At 42.1% G+C, this 21,433-nt stretch overlaps 1 protein-coding gene across 3 annotated transcripts in view; it reads right to left on the bottom strand.

Moving 5' to 3' along the window:
- Window positions 1-3,425: 3,425 nt before the first annotated feature.
- syt7b (synaptotagmin VIIb) overlaps window positions 3,426-21,433 on the bottom strand; it is a 111,499-nt gene continuing 93,491 nt past the window's right edge. For all 3 annotated transcript variants that reach the window (XM_037096226.1, XM_037096225.1, XM_037096227.1), the window contains 6 exons: window positions 15,663-15,786; window positions 10,562-10,829; window positions 10,286-10,455; window positions 9,853-9,967; window positions 9,439-9,638; window positions 3,426-7,684 (listed from right to left, as the gene is read on the bottom strand). In XM_037096226.1, coding sequence (XP_036952121.1) covers window positions 7,580-7,684; window positions 9,439-9,638; window positions 9,853-9,967; window positions 10,286-10,455; window positions 10,562-10,829; window positions 15,663-15,786 — 982 coding nt within the window. In that variant the 3' untranslated portion in view covers window positions 3,426-7,579. The remainder of the gene's footprint in view (window positions 7,685-9,438; window positions 9,639-9,852; window positions 9,968-10,285; window positions 10,456-10,561; window positions 10,830-15,662; window positions 15,787-21,433) is intronic.

The raw sequence follows: 21,433 nt of genomic DNA, 5'->3' as shown, positions 1-21,433 counted from the left end.
TCAAGTATTTTAGCTGGATGACACGTCTTCTGCTAGCCTTAATTGGTGTGAAAATGATGGTAATTGCACATCTCATATATTTGCCGTTCGGGTCAATTTGACATGGAACCCAAATTATTCCACCTCCTCTTTCTCCCTATTCTCCCCACCTCACCTGTAAAGTGTGAGAAAGTGCAGATGTTATTATGACTTTGATGGGAACCTTTTATCTTCTCATGGGAAAACTGCCCACACAGAGCTTCAGAGGGGCGAGATAGACTAAAGGGTCTCTGCAGCATTACTCTCCGCTGCTACATACAGTATACTCACTGTCAGGGCCTGACAAAATGATTGTTGATCTCAACAGTGAAGTAAAAGAGGATGTGTCTGAAGATGGAAACCATCCTGACTTCACTTCACTCTGATTTTAAGATGAGGAAACAGCTGTTCCTGTTCCTCCAACCAAGACATTCATGTCAACAAATTGTAAAACGCAGCACTTCATCATCCACATGTCTAGATAAGACTTTATGGAAACTTCTGATTCACTCTGAACATCCTACAGGTGAAACATGTAAGAATTTTAGTTTAAAACATCCAGTAAACTCACAACTATCTAAAATTATCATTAGAATGTAAAGAAATTACTATTAATGTACATTTGGTGTTGCTGAAGTTAGCATGCTAACCAGCTAGCCCCGGGCCTGAAAACCTATTTCTCCCAGCAGTCCAACACTCCTTTGCCAGCAGTGTAAACATCATCAGTAGTCCGATTAGCTTCATGGCTAACTGAGCTAACAAGCTAACTGCCATCTTTTTGTTGGGGGTATGAATTCAGCAGGTGGCCAATTCTTATCTATTGCACCCTTTAAGTTGTATGATAAACTTTAACATTTAAATGATTGAAGTTTAATCTAAGACTTAATTTACGTCAACGTTTTTCACATTAAATAAATAGTTGGACGTTATTAAGACAAGTGAATTACCCCAATGGAACCAGGATCTGTGTGAGCTGAGTCACACAACTGCACGGTTGAAAATTTAGTAACAGTTTAGAAATGAGGTAAACAATTTTATTGCACCAGGTCAAATCAACCCACGAACATCTTTGCTGCCAGCCAACTGACCATAACAGGACGGTAAAATACACGTGGCTGCTAATACTTACTATTTTCTTCCATTTCTATTTTGTACGTTCTGTCTTGCTTGTAATTAAGTTATTTTGCTTTGTTGCGTTGCTACATTTACAAGTAGCTAAATGATTTTAATATTTCTTCAGACACTGAAATGAATGCGGTGGTAATTTAAACAGTTTGAAACAACAGTCACCTAAGTGTAACTGTGTGAATGCCCTGCACTACACACGATCATTTATTTGACAGTAGTTGGACGTGATCCTTCCTCACTGTCACAACTTCCCGCCTTGAAGGAAAAAAAAATAAAAAAATACACCACCTGTGGATCCGACGTGGAGCAAAACTCACATCTTCATTGCTGTGAGGCTTGTTTAGAGTGTGTGTATTCATCAGTTGCCCACGCACACCCACTGTGCCTATCTGTAGCCTGGCGCTCCTGTCATCCTCCACCGCTGCTTCCTGTGTCGTGACAGCTCTCTGTTTTATCCTCAGCCCTGCCGTCACCCTCTGCTCCCCTGGAATTTCAATCTCATGTTCTCTTGTTTCCTCTTCCCACCACCATCACCAGCATCCCCAGCCTTCATCTTGTCTTCCCATGTCTGCTGGAGAGTCGTGAGCGGAGGAGTGCAAAGGGAATCAGCTCTCACCGAACGAGATGCTCCTGCCAGCTTCAACTTTGAGGATGTTGGAAGTTGGTAAATTAAACACGCTCTCTCAGTGCAAGCAGATATTTGCCCTCAGATGTTATCTCGCGACGAAGGTGCAGTGACACGTAGGGTGTAGGAGGCAGAGCAGCCAATTTCCTTAATTCTAGAGATCAGCTCCAATTCTAAAGATCCGCGTTAATTACCCTTAAAATCCTGGCCCTGTCTCCGCAGGAGCTGGAAGAGAGAGCAAATCGTCGAAAGTAAATGCATTTCCTGCGGTGGCTGTAATAACTGTGGCTTTATCAGTTGGTCCAAGTATTCGCAATTAAAGTCTCACAAAAGAAGTAGATGCTATCAACACCCAAAATCAGACTGAATTGGGATCGGAAGAGTTAGCAGCAAGTCTCTGTGAAATTTGTTTCTTAGATGAAAAACTGCATATAAGTCAGAACATTTACAGTCTCTTTGCTATCTTGGGTTATAGGTTGAGCCATGTGCCACTTACTGAAGTGTAATTTTCTTCACTAGAGTACTATTTCATAGTGCTTCATACTCCTGTATGTAGCTGCCCATCTGTTTTACATGAGATTTTACATGGCAGAGAAAATACAGTTATAAGCTTACACGATGGCACGTTTTCTTGAGGATTTCCTAACATCTCTTGCTTTTTGAACCCTTACAAAAAAGAGCAGTATGTAGTTGAGACCTTTTGATGGAGTTACTAAAATACCTTATGGTGTATTAGTTGCTAGTTAACCTATATAATGATCTAATGTTCACATTAAATAATCATTCAAATAATCAAGGGGAATTACTTCTCACACAAAAGCTGAGAAAAAAAGCATAAAAACTGTAGCAGACATTGTTTTTTCTTTGCATCCTGTCGAAGGAGGCCTGATTGTTATGTTGCCAACCATTCAACTAAAATACCTCACCGTGTAAAGTTGATAAAACTAAATGAATGATAAAAGTGTAAAAAGAAAACACACCCAGGGCCGTTTCATAACTTTCTACCTCAATTGTCTTTTGTCACTTTCATTACCTTTGTGGATAATATTTACGCACTTTAAGGATATTGTGAATGGACATACGTATTACCTGTAATAGAGTATTTGTAAATGAGAGTACTCTCATGGGTCTGAGTACTTCCTCTGTCTCCACCTTCTCATAAAGAATCTGCAGTGGAAAAACCCTTTACTTGTTGTCATACCATCATGGGTGATACTTTATAATAACAATCATTAATTCATGGCAAATGTATAGTTGATAAACTTTAGTTAATATCTAACTGTGAAAAAAACATGCTTCATAAGCCATTCATTAAGAAACTGTTAAGCTTTATAAACGCTAGTTACGACTGTATAATGGGCATTTAAATAACGTTATAAATGAACTACACAGTGTTTTTTTACCATCTACAAAGTATTACAGACATCAGTTGCGATTTTACAACAAACAACTACTACTTAAATGGTTTATAAAGCATTTCATTGTTTGTTAACAGTTAACTAACTGTTAAAAAAAACAATGAAATGCAGTTAACTGTTAACCACCATGAACTTACCACTTATGAATGATGTTTATTATAAAGTGTTTTTCATGACTGCAAGAAATGAACACTAAAACACAGCTTTCTGAAAAAAAATCATACCCACACCAGAAGTATCTTTGTTTTATATACACATTTATATTTTTTTATATACACTGTACAGATTTCAAAAAAATAAATGGTTGATATTTAACATTGTGCACCCCACAGATGTTTAACTACAAAGAGAAAAGGGAGTGAAAGAGGGGGGGCTGAGTGATACCAAGGACAGACATATCAACAACCCCAGTAAATACTGATGATTTTTTTTCTTTTTTTCTTTTTTTTCATACAGGACACTTCACACAATCATTTGTACAGTATATAAATTAAAATGTTGCTGGTTAACCTCTCTTTGCCTCAAGCAGTCCCCCAACAGAATGCCCTAAATCAGAAATGCGAGCTTATCCTGTAAAATTTGGCCAGTGCAGAGTGTAGACAGACAAAATCTAGCTCGATTTCTTACAACTAAAACGTACCAAACCCTGACTGTTATTTAACTTGCATCGATTTAATGTGACTTTCACCAAGCCTTTGGAATGTAATGCTTTGTCAGCAACACTCAAAAATAATGCCTTGTTTAAACACACCGGGCCAGCAGGACACGCGGATGACGGTGTCCCTGGTTATTTTGGGATATGCTCCGATGCTTTGCTCTGACCTGAGACGTAGCTAACAGTGATGCAAAGAGGTGATGATTATCTCCTATCTCACCTCCCCCCCCCCTCCCGTCCCCTCCCTGACACTTGGAGAGGGAGCACATATGGTGGAAGAGCAAGGCGTGGCAGGGTTTTTATAAGGCACACACAGAACACTTCGTGTCAGAAAGCATGTGTGCACGACAGGGGTGTTTCGCGGGAGCTGTGATGCTCAGGTGCCACCCTTCATTTATTTATTTTTTTTGGTCACGGTGAATCAGATCTGATAGGAAGGACAAGAGAGGACGAAATGTCGGTAGCTGCTTCTGTCTGAACTGAAAAAAAAATCTGTTGTATGATGGTCAAAGAAAAGGGGTTTTTATCTTGTAAAGTTTGCTTGTGACATTTTCCCTTTGACCCTCACTCTCACGCTCACGTACAGCAGATCTGCCTCGTCCTCCCAAACCGTACGTCTATGTTTGAACCACACATGAGGAAAAATAAACCCTGCTATGAAGAGAGGTTTGTTCCAGCATCGTCGTCAACGAGTGCAGTGATTCTTAAAGAAGTGACAACTGTTAAAAAAACACACCTCTTTGTACATCTGGATCATTTCATACGGAATAAAAACGGTAAACAATGTTGTTCTGTATTAAACTGGCAAAATAGAACTTAGTGCAGATATATACACACACAGAGGGACTCACGGCAAGTACAATCACACAACCTAAACTGCGATGACACTCACCCACAGTGCAAACACACGCACATACACACATCCAGTAGACAAAAACGAACAGTGGAATGTAAAAAGACCCCCCCTCCCCTCCCGTACAGGTATTATTACTCTCATTTGTTTCCATTCATCCAATCAGCACACGTCTGCATGGGACTTGGGGGAGGTCACATTCAGGCAGTGAATCAGGCAGTGAGGCTAAAAGCGTCTTGAGTCAACTCTGACTTGCATCTGGTTTAAAAGCCATAAAACAACACTGAAAGGTTTGATATCACCTTTGGACTCTGAAAAAATGTTTGCTTTGACTTTTTTCACCTACATCTGATTTTCTAAACACAATACCATCCATAACCCTAACAAAGCCACTAACTGCCCACATTCATAAATTGTCAGTCACCCCCCACCCCCACCCAAAAAAAATCCCCAAATATTAGTTGCATTTCAAGAAAAATAAAACTCAAGGTCCAGTTTCCCTCATTTTCCTTTCAACTGCATCTCATGGGCCTCCTCGTCAGTGAGAGTTTGCTGAGTTGAATCAAAGATCTCATAGTAGAAAAACCACTGGGACGTGGGGTGGATCTGATTGGTGCAAGGCCTCTGCAGGTGTGCAAGTTTACCATGTGACCATGGATTCAACTAAGCAAACTGTGGGTCGAAATCAAAAAGACATACCAGTGAAAAGCTAGTGAGGGGACAGTGAGTTTACTGCAAAAAATGTCTGTTTAATTTCTGCGGTGCCACTGAGAAATCTCTATGATGGAGGCAAGTGCAGGTTTGTTTGTGATGCTCGAGTAATCGATGTTGCTCAGGACAGATGCTGTTGTCAGATGTTTTCAGCGATCTTTTGTAGTTCCAATGAAAAATCGTTCACTAAAGGGTTTGTGGATCATCTGATTAACTGTTTTTTTTCTTTCTGGAAAGAAAATCTCCTGCTGGATTTTTCAGAATTCACTAAACCACAACGAAATCCTATTGATCTCTTTTGTATTTGGGGTGGCAGCAGCGATCCGAGGGGATCGAACCAACGACTTCTGAAACGATCTGCCTGGCCGCCTTAATGTTCGCCCCTTGTCAGACTTGATGATATGACATTTTGAACATTGTTCAGTCGGCGGTCAGTTTGAAAGAGAGACTGAAGAGAAAGATATTTTATACAGCAAACTGTCAGCTGCCTGGTCGGCACTGCGCATATGTAACTCAACACAGATGAGAAAGAAGCGAGATGTCTCACTCTTTAGCAACCACCATTATCAGCTCCATAAAAACATCATTCTATCTAATTTAGTTTATTGATTAAGACTTTTCTTAGATGACCTGGATGTAGTCCTGATCTGCTACTTTCTACTGATCCCTGCTTTCCTGGTGCATTTGTGACAACGGATGTGATACACAAGGGGATAAAAAAATACTGACAATCAAACTTATCTCCTGGCAGTGTGAAAAAGACAAATGCCTGTTTTTAGCAGGTACCAAACAAAAAACATACATGTAAATTTAGTGTATCCGGCTGTGATTTGGATGGACTGACCCTTTAACTAGCCTCTGTGACCTCCCCTGCATCTTCAGCTAACTTCAATATCACAAATCCCAACAATACCATCATTATCATGAAGGGCAATGATGTTTTCAAATATATCTTTAATTTAGCCTCTACAAGTCCAAAGTACTCCCGCTTTCTCTCTCTCACACACACACACACACACACACACACACACACACACACACACACACACACACACACACACACACAGGCATAGGCACACACACAGGCACACACACATCCATTAACCCACACCTCCACGCTTATGGAAGCTGGCTTTTTGCTTATTTTCTGTGTCTGGAAGAACAGGTTGATTCTCTTAAGTTCTTTTGAAAACCCAAAAAATAAAACACAACATTAATCACTTTACTCGTTTTTTTCTGTCCATCTGGATTTCTTTTCCAAGAAAATAAGAACGCCCTCCTGGACCAGCGTTTAATGTTCATGTTCATATCCTTTTTTTTTTTTTTTTTCAGTTGTTAGAGAACTCCATTTGGGATTACATCACATCACCCACAGCACGCACGGACAACGAAGGGTTCCAGCCAAGGGAGAATTATTACAGTGGTGCCAGAGAAAGGGTGAAAAGTGGAAAAAAAAACGTTTGAACATGGGTTGAGTGACAAGAGTCCAATTCCAGTCTAATTCCATTTCAAATACAGCACTTTTCCATCACCTGCGTTGGTCTTTCCGAATTTTTCAGGCATACTGAGGGTATGTGGAATAGTGACGGTGACGGAAAAATGGACGCGAGGAGCGGGGTGAAAGATTCCTCACCGCGACACCAGTTGAGGGTAGTAAATGGGTCGCACAGGTCAGCGCTGATCACACTCACATGCATGTTTGAACACGGCCCGTCTTGCCACTGCAGAGCGTGGATGGAATATCAGTTTGAACCCATTTTTGGTTGGTAGTTTGTATTCACGGGTGGCAAGAAAGGTACCGCTCTGATGCTTAACACTAGGAATGTTTGACAAGGCGGAGGAAAGACTGAGGGGTATCTTGGAAAAAAAAAAAGAGGGCACAAGAAGGACGTAGGTAAAGACATCAAAGACATTTTTTTAAGTTCAGACAAAAGGGATGGGGGGGTCATGTGGGAATGAGAACTTGACAAGGGTGAAATTTAAGGATGGTGTCACGAGGACTGAGGGCAGAGGATATCAAAGAGGCCTGAGAACAAAGAGATGACACACATTATCTGCCGCCCGAGACCCCGGTTATAACGGAGTAGGGGATGTGTGGGGGTTGAGAGGCGGATGCTGAATTCTGAGGAGAGAAAAAAAAAACACCGTGGGCAGGTCGTTCACTGGCTTCCTCAGGCCTTGAGAGCATGCCACTGGGACACGGCAGTGCGGGGACGACCCATCATGTCTTTCCAGTGTTTTACTTCCGCAGGGCCGCTCTTCCATGAAAGATAGATCTGTGATAGAGAGAGAGAGAGAGAGAGAGAGAGAGAGAGTCAGTGTAGCACATGTAATGCCGAGCAGAGACTGATGTAATGTGTACAAAAAAACCAAAAATAGTGGGGTATTAAGTAACGAAAAAAAAACCTGACTGCGAGTCTTAATGCTGGCCCTGCTCTCAACACTAAGCCTGCCACTCCAGTCGGAATTTAACTGGAATCCAAGTCGCCAAAATGAGCCTTTAGAGGAGGAGATTTCACTCTGAGAGAGGCTAATGCCGACGCTAATGAAGATCAGGCACTGAGTCTTGAAGTAATTCTCGTGTGGAGAGAAACCCCCTGAAATACTGTACAAGATTTCACTGTCCCCTGACCAGCTTCAAGTTATTTCTGGACGGGGATATAATAGGCGACATATTATTACCGCTGTGTGTGGGCAGATAATATTATGGTTCAGAGTAGCACCTGTAATTATTCTCGATGTGAATGAATGACAAGGAGCATAATAGCTCATCCATGTAGCGCACAGATTATTCTTGGAGTGTCTGAAGGAAAATGGACAGAAAGGATAAAATTATAAACCGTGAGAGTTCTGTGCTCCCTTGTACCTCATCTGTGCTTATAGAGACGCAGTTTGAAACAAACAAATCATGCACAAAGAACTGGGTCAGCTGTGGCTACAGTCGAGGTGAGTACGGATGTATGAACCAGTAATGGGATAAAATTGACGTAAATTAAATAATGGAATAGCGGAAACTGTGGCCATGTTTTGTTTTACGGTTCTGCAAGTTCCCAATCATTTTCTCTGAAGTTTCCCGAAAACGAACAAATTAATTTGGCAACAATAACAGCTGAAGCAGAGACGATGAGCTGGTCGACTTCTAATGAATTAATTCTAATTAATTCTTGAGCTAGCTTAGCCGCGGCTCTTTCAGTCAGTGCACAGAAGGTCAACAGAACATGCAAAAATGGGACGGTGCACAGGAAACCACACAGTTGAACATATTGGAATGATTAAGTTTCCAATAATGAAACAGTAATGAATGAAACTAAATGAAAACCATGATGATTTTCTAACCCTATCTGTATCCAGCCCCTCTATGCATACATCTAACCAGACCGTCAGCACGGCATTATGACGAGAGAAAAAGACCTAAACAGATGTAAAGTTGCAACATAAAGAAACATTCGGTTTTAATTTATGTGCTGTGCTCTTGCAGAAATGTACTGAGCAAACATTTACTCTGGCAACTGGATCGAAAACACATCAACACATTGACTTGGAATCAGCAAGTTAAACATTAAAGTTCATTTGGACTTGCCAGTCTTCTCCAAGGGGCATTAGATGTGTTTTTTTTTTGTTAGAGCCCATAATGTAATTAACAGCGGAATCATTACTGAAATGTTCAGGCAACGAATGAACAATAATACGATGTGCCTAAAATCAAAATCCAAAAAGCATATAACAGTTGGGGGCGGGGATGGGGGTGGGGGGGTGCACTACATACAAGTCCATGCATCATTTTTTTTTAAAATGTTGTGATTAGTCATTGGTGTAGTCTGAAGAAATGCAATTGTTCAATCTCGAAATGAAGTGTTTTCAATTCCTCTCATTTCTGCTTATTCATATACAATGCAGAAGATGTGTGTTCCAGCAGGGGTCAGTAGAGACTGGCTCAGCGACCACTTGCTGATGGTCTGTCACAGGGTCAGAAGAAGAAGAAGGAGGAGGAGGAGGAAGAAGAAGAAGAAAAGAAGAGGGAAGGGGATACCTTTCCAATGACATCATTGCGACTGAGCCTGTCCTTGTCCATGACGGTGATAATTATGGTGGTCTCCCTCAGCACGTGGGCAGGCACGTCGAAGGGGAAGGACTCGTTGAAAACAGGGTTGAGGCAGCGCTTCATCACCACCGTCTTCTTCTTCTCCACACGCTTGTCCTTGTGCATCAACCACACTTTTACATAGGGGTCTGCGGAGAGGGGAAATGTGGCAGTTTGCGTGCTGTTTGCAATATCTTATTCCTGTTTCCAATGCATGCGTGCTATTGCAGATTTCATGTCATTTTGTAGTGACTGGACAAAATAAAACAAAAACAAAACAAAAAGCCAAACAGTTTTCTCATTTTCATTTTGAAGCAGAAGGGCAGCAATGAAAGGACATGCAAGATGAAGGAGCATCTATACCAGAAGTGCCTCCGATGTCCATGGCTTTGAGGTTGCGGGCTTTGATGATGCTCACAGTGATGGTGTTGGCTGTGGGGTTGTAGCACAGAGACACCAGCAGATCCCCTCGACTCCCCTAGAGAAATTATAAACAACGACAGCTGAATTTGACTTTTTTTTTTTTTTAATCCCCTCTCTCACATTTTTCTCTGTTCTATTGCTTACTGTGTGTTTTTTTCCGGCTGCCTGTGTTCTCTCCCCCCGCCCCCCACGTCTACCTGTCAGCCTCTCCATATTCCCCTTCTATCTCTTCTCACACCAGCACGCTGCCACATCTCCCCCGGGAGCGTCAAGGCAGCCAGGAATGACATCACCCGTTACATTCTGTCCCATCTTCTCTGTCCCCTCCTCCCTCTCCTCCCTGTTCTGTCTTCTTTCCTCCCCCTTTACTCACGCTGCCATCGCTGCATGGTTTCAGCTCCTTCCAGAAAGTCTGCATGTTGGCCAGGTCCAGTTTGTTGAGGGGGATGGACACCTCTCCTATGGGGTCGTTCCTGCTGAAGCGGTCGTAGTCGAGAACCTGCAGGTAGAGAGTCCGCTGGACCACCTTCTCATATGGGAAGCCTAAGGAAGAAATTGACAAAAAACCCCCCAAAAAACTAAGACACAGCGATTCAAACACGTAAAGGTGTGGTGCCTGCATGCTTTAAAGCGGCGCCCTCTGTCGAACCTTCAAACAGGAAGGTCTCATTCCAGTGGGGGTTCAGATTCTTCCTCTTGACCTTGGTCTCCAGTTTGTGCTTCTTGTCTGGCAGCAGGTAGAGTTTGACAAACGGATCAGAGGTGCCGGAAAAGTCCTTCGCGGGCAAATCCTGGCCCTTGAGGATTTTGACAGTGAGGGTGGAGTCCTGAAAGCTGTATCCGACACTGAACTGAATACGACCCAGTTTCTCACACACTGGACCCTCGTGATCGTCTTCCTCCGAACCTGGAGACAACTAAAAGATACAGGTGGAAGAGGAGATACATTTTATTCATTCTTTTTTGTTGTATTATTGATGGTGTTATGGGCTTATTTCTCATTCTGAAGCAAAATAAGATATAAATCTGGGGTTGATGTAGTGTAGTGATGGGCAAACCACATTTCACTTGAGGTGAGTGCACTATTACACTTGCACTATGTAGTTTTAGAGAGGAAATTCAAACACAGAATGTTAATATTTGCAATATTAATGAGGTAAATAAAACAAACACATACGTATTTGTCTTTTCAACAACTAAATAAACAAGCTGCTCTCAGAGGAAAATCCACAGAACACTGTTTGAAGCTAGAAAGGTGGCAGGGTCCGCCAAATATTAACAAAGTGACACAGTATGAAATTATGCTGTCCTTTAAGGTCAACAAAGGTCATCAATCAAATGGAGTTTGCTTATTTAGTTTGTATTTACTAGATCCATTCAGTGGCTACTTTACTGATACATGCAGATTGTGGTGCAGTCAAATTATGTCAGTAAACTAGCAGGGGTTTCCAATATTTACTCTACTTTCTATGATACGTCTAAATGAGGTGGACAAAACATTAATTACACCTCAGTAAAAACACCTCTCAGAGTAAGACTAAACAATCGGCAGCACCAGCAGCTGCGGCAGAATAATTTTGAGATAAACTCAAGATCAGTTTACTAGTTTGTTCTAGAGCAGGGGTGCCAAAACTGAAACTCTATGATGGGCATAGGGCTGAAAGCAAGCACCTATCATGTTGTGTTATTTAGTTATAAAACTCACTCTGCCAGCCGGGCTCAGATTATGAAAAATGATCAATAATAAAAGGTCCCTAAATAACTAAAGAGCCCTTTTATCGCACAAAAGTAAAACAGCATAAATTATTATACACTGTAAATTAATCTTTCACTGTTCTACATCTGGCAGGCCAAACTGAGCCTCATGGGGCCCTCATCTTTGGCATGACTGTTCTAGAGCCTTTGAACACATCACACCCTCCTCCTGTCTGCAGACGTTCAAACTGTCCACGCCTCTCAGCAACCTCCAGGACTCATCCATGTTGATTTACGTCCAAATTCTTAGTGTAAAACGTGTGCGCTGCATTCATCATTCGCCCATTCACACACATTCACACACAGAGGCGGCCATGCAAGCTGCCACCTTGTCTGCGGGGCAATTTGGAGTTCAGTGTCTCGCCCAAGGGCACTTTCATACGTAGACTGCAGGGGGGCTGGGCATCGAACCACCGATCGGAGGATCGGTGGACGAGGCTATAGTCTTACAAATGCCATGTATGGCTTGTTATAAATGCAATGAAATACAGTTACGCAAGAATACATCTGTCAGTGATGAGGCAAAATGAGGGTAATTTCTTAGTTTCTACAGTCTCAATATATTAATCACTAGAGAGTGTCTGGAAGTGAATGAGGAAGTTGTTCAGAATCATGGACAGTTTGAAAAAGTCAAACTCAGTATCTTGGTAATGCCCGTGCGGTACAGTTGAAAGCTCCAGGGCCATACAAGTGAGTGGACATGAGTTGAGATAGTTTGGTCTCCTGCGGTTTCCAAGGACAAGAATAAACTGATACAGACTCAGCAGAAACTGACCATTAAAACTTTCATGAAGGTAGGTTAAATGCAGGATTGTTATATTCACTACAGTTTCCTAGTTTAGCTCATGAGCTGGGGTGTATAAAGGTATACAAAATCTCCATATTGACAGCATATTCACACACAAGAGCTGATAGGTCGCCTCACGCTAAATAGAAATCTTGGGCTCCAGTCCACAGGGGGCACTAATTCTGCAAAACCCTGCTCCTAACTGGCAAGCTAGCATAATGTTATGTCACATGGCCGCTGTCTGCTGCAGGATAGAGGCAGAAGGCGTCCATGGCTCTGTGCAGATGAGAGTCAGATAATCTGTTGGTAGACAGATCCTCTGACTGATGGTGACGTGGCCCAGAGGGAGGGAGAGAAATCCAGTTTAAAAGGTGCTATCTGATGGTGCAGGAGCCAGAGGCATTACTCAAGGAGCAGTTCCAGAAATTTAATATCCAATTCTATATTCCCTCACATATTTCTGGAGGTGCTGCTCAGCCTCATTCTCCATGCTGAATATGATCACTTTTCATTATGCCGGTCCTCCAACCAACAACTGGCCTAAATTGCTTTTCCCTATTTTTCCGCATTGGCCGCTTTCTCTTTATTTCCCACCAAGCGTTCCCCCCTCTCATTCATTTCTTAAATTCTGCTGACAAATTTCTATTTCTGAAATCAAAACATCTCACGTGCACTAGATGCAAATTCTCTAAGAGCACAAAAGACTGGCAGAGTACATCTGATGAATCAAGTTTAAAATGTAGAGTCAGACACTTCTTCTCCCTTTGTGCTATTAATAAACATTTTTGTCCAGAAAACGCAAAAATTGGCCACAGTGCTGACATATACTTTCATTACAATAAAGTATGAGCACTTTGAGTCAATCCCACATACACCATTCTGCTGCTGTAAAGAAGCAATAATCCACAAAATGTCTATCCATCCGCAGCTGAAAGTAGTCCCCCACAAGTTCACCACTTGTCGTTCGAACAATGTCTGTTGAAGGCCACAGTGTCTGGCTGTTCAAGGGAGTTATTCAGCCTTTTTTTGAAAATTGAAAATATATTTCACGACTATTTTTTTTTTTTTTTTTTTTTTTAAGATTTAGAGATGGGAACAAACAGCCTTGGCTGGTTGGCTGATTTAGTTGTTTTTTCAGGGGATTTGGTGATAGTGACAAAAAACAGAATACCTTCCACCTTATCAAACAAAGAAAGCACACATAAGAAAGCACACATAAGCTCTGCAAAGGTGTGGATGTGTGAGGCAAAGATGCACTCACACCACGCTATTCACGGCATCACAAAAAAAAAAAAAAATGGAAGCGGTGTCAGAGTACATCCTGATAAGAACCACGTGATGCTGACAAGACCCCCTCCTCCCCCAGTCGCTATCACCTGAGACGCTTCAGGGGGTTGGATGTATATATACTCTGATCCTCGGCATCCTTTCTTCTCATTATCGTGAGTGTGAAATAAAGTCTGCCATCGCTTTTTACAGCAGCACGAGTGGCACAAAAGTACCGGATGGGTATTTTCAGCATGAAAGGAGGGTTGTGTAATATATAGACGCCTTTGGCAAAACTGTCCAGAATGAGTATTATCATTAGGCACCACCACTGTGAATTCCACAGACACACCACGAGACCCACATAATTGCACACTGCTCATACCCATCGCCGCTATATTCTCGCACAGCACCCACAGCACTGCTTGTTCCCCCACAGCTAATTACAGAACCTCGCCAAAGTAAAGGCGCACGGCCCCTCCCATCCCAGTGTCTCACTTCAGGGTGATGATTACTGTATGTTTCAGATACTGTATGGCAATAACTAGCTGCGATGCTCCACAGGTGGGTGAGCTGAGCTGAGTGGGATGAAGACAGTACTTTGTGAGGAGGAAACACTTCTCCTCGGACTTCGCTCAATTGAACTGATGTGTGTAGGCTTTCTTTTCTCACTGTCCTCTACAGAACCAACACAACAGTGGATAATCAACAGTAGATGGTAGACATAAAGATGTAGATGCACAGGACAAACCTGGTTATCACAACTTTGATCTTATTTTTGTAGCCAGTGAATGCAGTTTCAGCATTTGTTAGTGTGACACTACTGGATTGTTTTGAGGAGACCTCGGGACACCCATGTTTGTGGTGATGAAAAGAGGTAATTTAAGCCAAAACATGATTCTTCTTAACCCCAAGCACAGAGCTGTCACAAGTTTGAATGGAAACTAAAAGAAATGTAAAGTTGCTATGTATCCGTGGATTGCAGAAATGCACACTGCACACTGCACTAACTCTGGCGACTGGGTTGCAGGCTCATTGGGGAAAATCTACAGTTCTTGACAAGGTACTGACCATTAAAAAATGGTAAAAAGAGATTTGGAAAGTCTCTGCTCTCTGAATGGGCTCTTAAAGAATGTGATCATAAATCACCATTAGCAAAATGAACGACCCCGGTTGGAGGAGAGAGCTGCGGCAAACAATGTTGGCATGAGTGTCTCAGCGGTGTAGCAGTGATAAGTGTAAGGTCACGATGGCTGCACCTGCACGAACACGGCAGGATGTTACTTGCCACAGAGCTGTGAATGAGACAGCCATTGTGAGGCATGTATGAAACTGATTTCCCAATATAGCGCTGTGACTGTGGTGCTTGGCCTGAGCTGAAGCTTCATTTCCGTGCAAACCCCCCCATCTGCTGAAACACTTTGGACTTCGAGAGGAGATTGTTTGGTCAGCTGCTGTTTCCAAGGTCAAGAATCAGCTGTCAAACTGCATCACGCAGGAGGATTAGTTGCTGTGAAACAAATACATGAAGCATATACGCCGCAATATGTGCTGCTAAATTCTATTGAGGCTAATACAATCTGCTTTTATACCAATGTTTACAATGGTGATTAACTTAAATAACGTATGGTCCTATTTTGAGTTTTGTTTTTTTTAGATTATTTCACCCATCCGTTTGACTCGTCTTCGACATCTTCGTATCAGGGCCTCCATGCAACTTTCATCTTAGATTAGAAAAGATGAACTGGAAGCACCATTCAACTCTTTCAGCCATCTCATTTATTATGATTTAAAAGGCTTCGCTGACAGCAGTGCTCCTGCTCTTAATATAGATGAGTTCGGCAATGCGGGAAAGAGACAGAGCACGGATGAGTTAGTGGCGTGTCAATAAAACGCGTCTCACGGAGCTGCAGCTATACTCTGTTGGTAGTGTGTGTGTTACCATGAGCATGTCACTGGTGACCGAGTTGGCCAAGTCAGAAACAGAGGAGTTGGCGTCGTGGCGGCGACCGGTCTCGTCTGGGGTTTGACCTCTGGGGCTGCTGCCTGGTTTGTTACCTGGAGTCCTGTTAAAACACACACACACACACAAACACACACACATTCACATAAACATGACAATCTATGTTGAAAATGACCTTTTGGACTATAAAGAAATGTCCACCCCCAAGTTTGGTGTGGAAGAATTCAACAACACATTTTGGATGAACTGGAACACCGATTATGATCACAGGCCTCCGACATCAGTACCTGACATCTCTGGTAGTCTCCTGGCTGAATGGGAGCAAAATGTTCCAAAATGTTGGGTAAGAGTTCATTTTACAAATCATAGCTGTGTTGATGGATTGCTGCAGCCTGCATGGTAAGGATTGTCTGACAGAAGGAGGCGTGTAAGTCGCCTACTTTTCAGTAACCAGTCCTAGCGAGGCTGTTTGTTCTCTAACAATGTAAAAACAAGGCCAAACTTTTCACAGGGTCAAACACAAAGAGAAAAAAAAGCTGCTTCTGCTCTTTAAGCTCTGCAGTGTTAGTTTTAATAAAGCAGTATCTTCTTTCTTTGAGTCAGTAAAGTCAGGGTTAGGGTTAGGGTTTGGGAAGTACACTTATTTATTGCCAAGAGCTGAATATGTAGCTGTAGCCAGCAGCCTGTTAGCTTAGCTTAGCATTCAGGCTGGAGAAAATGAAGTCTCCATGAACAGTGATGATCAATTTGACATAGTGGCCAAGCCGTATTATAACAACATCACATGACACACACCAGCTCAAAGATATTTTTTTTCCTCATAAGCTCACATTATGAAAGAAGCAGCAGTAATAAAATAAGTGAGTAAATATTTTAGAGCATCTCAACAAAGACCATATTTCACCATCAGAATTTGGTCCATTGGGTGTAATAACATTTGGAAAGTCTAGAGGAGCAGCACCATTAAATTGTTGTATTCCCGTTCAACTTAGCAGAGGGCTAAACCGGAAGTTAGCCACTCGACCAGCAGGGGTCTCTAGTGACCTAATCAGCTAGCTAAACTTGCCCTGTCTTTAAGTACCACTTTGAACGAGAGGCTTTAGTCTGATACATTAGTTCAGGCCACCCCAGGACTCCAAACTCGCAGTCCGAGCAGACTCGAATAAGTTAACAAAACTGCAAACTGCATAGCTAACTGAGCTATCTAACTCATTGCAGTTAGCAGTAACTCTGGTGATATGCTGCCCCTATTTCTCCAGAGTATGCGCTTGACAGGAGGCAACATCTTACATATTGCACCTTTAATAATATATTTCCCAAAATGGTGAAATGTCACTTTAATGTCCACGATTTGGGATCTGGTTGTTCAAATGTCCACATACTTCTGGCAGCGTCCATAAAGCGACAGAGGCTGCGATAAACCCTGCTGCTGGACCGCAGCACTAATAAACATGCAAACCATCATATGGAAACAATTCATTATAATTTAAACTGTCAGCTAAAAAACTAGTTTACACCACGAGGCCTCTGGAAAGAAACAATAATACTTTCAACTGATGAGCCATGAAACAAAAAACATTAAAAAAAAAGGAAAATACAAAATTTAGCAAAGGGTGGAAATTGCTCACGGTTCATATTATGTAACAATTTGGTGAACAGGGAAAATACAGAGATCTGATACCGGTCTAGGTGTATTGACAAATAAGACTAATGAGCACTTATCGCTGTGCGAGAGACAGGACCGGGAGAAAAAACAGAGGGAATCAGAGAGACGGAAACAGTGAGCGAAGGAGCAGGTGAGCTGTAAAACACAAAGGTAAAAGCAGAGGTGAGATTAGATGACGGTACTGTGGGAAAGATGATCCGAGAAGCAAAGATAAATTTGAAGACTTATCGGTGCACGGGGGTTGAGAAAAAGTGAAGGAGAGGATTTGTCTTTGTTAAGACTCGGAGGATTAAAAGAATGAACAAAGTGAGGTTACTGACTCAAATTAATGTGAGACTGAGACGTCGGCAGACACACACAATAACACACACAAGCGTTATCTGAAAGGGAACTGAGCAGAGTGGGGAGATAAAAGCCTGGAAACGAAACAGAGCAGATTTGGTTCTGGGGTAAAGAGTCAGATGCTTTAAAGCAGAGAGGAGAGGAAGCGAACTGACACATTGCATGAGCAAACTAAATAGAAGGAGGCTGGAGAAGGAGGGAGGAGAGATGGACAGGGCTCGTACAGCAAAGAGACAAGCGAGAGTGAGCAGAGAAACCGAGAGGAGGAGAAAAGGATACGGTGTGGAGGAGAAAAGAATTGATTCGTCACTCTGCGTTTATTTCCTGTGATCTGCAGGTCGGAGCAGCAACAATGCAGCGCGGCCTTAATTTCCAAATGTAATGGTTTCTGTTTCAGAGGTCTGACGAATGCAGCTCGCTGTTTTATGTATCTGCAGATAATGACATCTGAAACATTATTTCTCTGACCGGTCAAAGTGACGTGTGCGGAGGAAGCTAAAAATGTCCAGCTTCTAATATCAACTGCTAACATAGCAGGGAACGATGTGTTGTACTTGAAAATAATTACATAACACATGGCAGTCACGCACATAACACCTGGCGGTCTCGCTGTGACTTGACTCCCACCTGAACTGTGGTGTTCCGCGTTTGAGGGCCTACTGTTTTTGGCTATTTTAGCTCTTTTGCTAAAAATCATCTAAACTCTACATAATACCGGATCACTGAACCTGAACATACGGGGAAGGTTAGATGTGTCTTTCTTTCAGGCAGCCTTCAAGAACCAAAATTATACTTTGCGCTGCAGCAGAGGGCAAACTAGAACAGCAAGCAACATATTATAGGTCAAAGCAGCCAAATCAACTACAGTCACCAGCAGAAAGGAGATGAAGAGGGAGATAAATTCCCCCAGTTTCCCTGATGACATTGCTAATTTTTGAGAGTTGTTGAGTTAGGACTAAATTGATCAACTTTGTATAACATTCACATGTGAAAACTCCTTAATTATGTCCTAGCCCACTGAACTACTAGAAACACATTGTTCTTAAATGTAATTATTTTGTTTTTGGCCTTTGTTCATGACTTAATTTTGATAGTTTAGCTGAAAAGAGACAGGAAACAGGATGAGAAAGGGGGGGGGGGGGACATGCAGGGGAACATGCAGCAAGATCCAGTTTACTATCACAATCACCTTTCTTTAATTACGGTATTCCATCCCTGTTTTTATATTCATTTTATTTCTTTTGTATGTAAGGCACTTATCATCATTTGTTGTTGCTGTTGCTGTTAGGTATGTCTGTAATTTATTCTGTTTTTGCAGGGATTCTTACTGGAGGCTTCCTGAATCACTAATTCTCAAGGTCAAAGCGTTCAACCTTACCGGTATCTTCAAGGATGAGATTTCGCCCCAGCGCAGCTCTGTGTTATCCATTTATTTTCTTCGGAATGAAAGTCAGTACGCAAACACTTAAAACATGCTTGTAATCCAACAGTCATTTGGTGACTTTATGACTCTTTTCACCACGATTATACCCGGTTCGTTGTTTATCCTCCAGTTAGATTCACGGTACAGCAGCCGCCACCTGAAGTTACAAACTTTTTTTGTCGAGATGAGAACAAATGTGTTTCCAGCCCCTCCAAACAGCAGCTCAGCTACATGTAGGACTCTTAAGAGGCATTCCCCACTTTGACTTTAGAGAACATAATATATGCCTGTCAGCTGGGTCTCTATCCAAAGAGTCTATAAACACTTACTTGTAGGAGGTGTTGGCTCAGTGACAGCCCATTGAACCCTAGTAAATCACCGGCCAACACACAAGACAGAGACCACATGAATCTTGAGAAATCAACCTTACACAGACACAGTCGGGAATTCTCTCCATTATTTACAATGGCGGTCTGCATTTCATTCTCCTGAGCTACTGTGAATATTTCACAACAAATCATCTCAGTCATGAAATTCCTTGACACAGTGCATGTGAAAACTCTTCTAATTAATGCCAGCCTGCGTGTGCCAGTATTATGCATCTTTTTTTCTCTCCTGTAAACATATTCATGCCTCTGTCTGCTAACCAGAACTTCTGTTTTTGTTTTTTTTTTGTTAAGTCCTTGCTTAAAATTGTGAAGACTGTCAGTAAAAGTAACCACATAAAAGCTAGAGAGATTGTTGTGAGTCCAGGAAGATAAATCAGTCTAATAAAACACATATTTCAACACCCTCCATTCCAAAATGATACGTTTTAGACAAGTACGGTTGTTGTGTCTGTTTGTCACAGTCACCACAAATTCATGCACGGTGAAATGAAAAAGCAAACAAAATCTGCTGCGTCGCAAAGCATCCTCCAGCCACAGCCTGGGGGTTATGAGACCACCCAAGTGGGGTGTGCATGCAAGCAAAGATGCATATTTATGCACCAATGTGGCGACTGAGAGAAGAAAAAACACATAAAGGCCATGTTATACAATACTGATTCCCATGTTTTGGTTCATTCCGCCTCTTTCTAGTTTATGGCAGCAATGGAAGCAAAACAAAAAAAAAACTAGAAATATCATTGAAACAGTAACGGTTAGGGGGGAAAGCTTTATGCAGAAAGGGAGACAGTACCATTAGTAAATACAAAATGTCTGGAGTGTGTCTTTAAATCATGCAGTGTGGGGAAATCTTAATTCTGAAACTTTTTCAATGGGGTTTGGTACATTTTACCTCTGGGTGCTATTGAACCAAGTTGTCTTTTACATTTGTGGTGAAAGCCAGTGATGCGGTCTGTGGGTGTTAGTGTCCACCTGCTCACATGCACAACTGACATGCAGGAGCTGTAGTTGCAAATCTACCTCTAAAGCTCTGTCACTGTGCACTTCATGCTTTGGGGGGAACAAAGGCAGGTCTCATTGAAATGTGATAATGACTTGTATCTTGCACGCATGCAATAGTGTGTTGATTGCACAATATGGTAAAACGTGGCCTTGATATATTGTTTGTTTCTCTCTGTGGCCACTCCAGGCCTCCATACATATTTACTCACTGCACACACACACACACACACACACACACACACACACACACACACACACACACACACAAACAGATACTAGGGCTGCATTAGGGCGCTGGTGCTGCTTAATATCTCAACCAGACATGATAACGTCCTCAAATTAGCCTTTTGTTCAGAGATAAAGACAACGTGCTGCAGAAACATTCCTGTGAGGACTTATTCTTTTTCCACTCGATAAATTCCCACTGAATTTTTCTCACTGCATCGATTCACTGACGACAAAGCACACAAACGAAACATTTAAGCCATGGTCAGAAAGTAAAAACCAGTGCACATGCGTCGTGGTGCATTGATAAACTTTGGGATACGCCCGAACAGAGGGAGAAAAATATCTGCAGCTGTGAGTTGCCCCCTTTTTTTGCCTGCTTGTGACTATCTCGTCTAAAACACAACACCAGTTACATAATTCATTCTTTAGAGGTTGTTGTAACCATGACTACTGAAATGTGTGCTCCCACTTCAGGTTGTACTCACTACCATCATGTATTTTACTCGGGGGTTGCAGTAACCATGGTAACAGGAGCCTTCAAAAGAGGACAGTAAAAATCCAAGGAAGTTCCACCGAGAGGGGCATATATTGAAAATAGCAAAAAGCCCACAGGGTGAAGGGACCAAACATTGAGAAAAGCCTTTGAAAACACACTCCTGGAACGCACTTTTTTTTTTTTTTATTGGCTACTTTTCTCATATAC

The sequence above is a fragment of the Acanthopagrus latus genome, chromosome 4 (genome assembly GCF_904848185.1).
Source record: "Acanthopagrus latus isolate v.2019 chromosome 4, fAcaLat1.1, whole genome shotgun sequence".
Lineage (NCBI taxonomy): Eukaryota > Metazoa > Chordata > Actinopteri > Spariformes > Sparidae > Acanthopagrus > Acanthopagrus latus.
The sequence above is the reverse complement of the archived record's forward strand: the minus strand, read 5'-3'. Positions and strand labels throughout refer to the sequence as shown.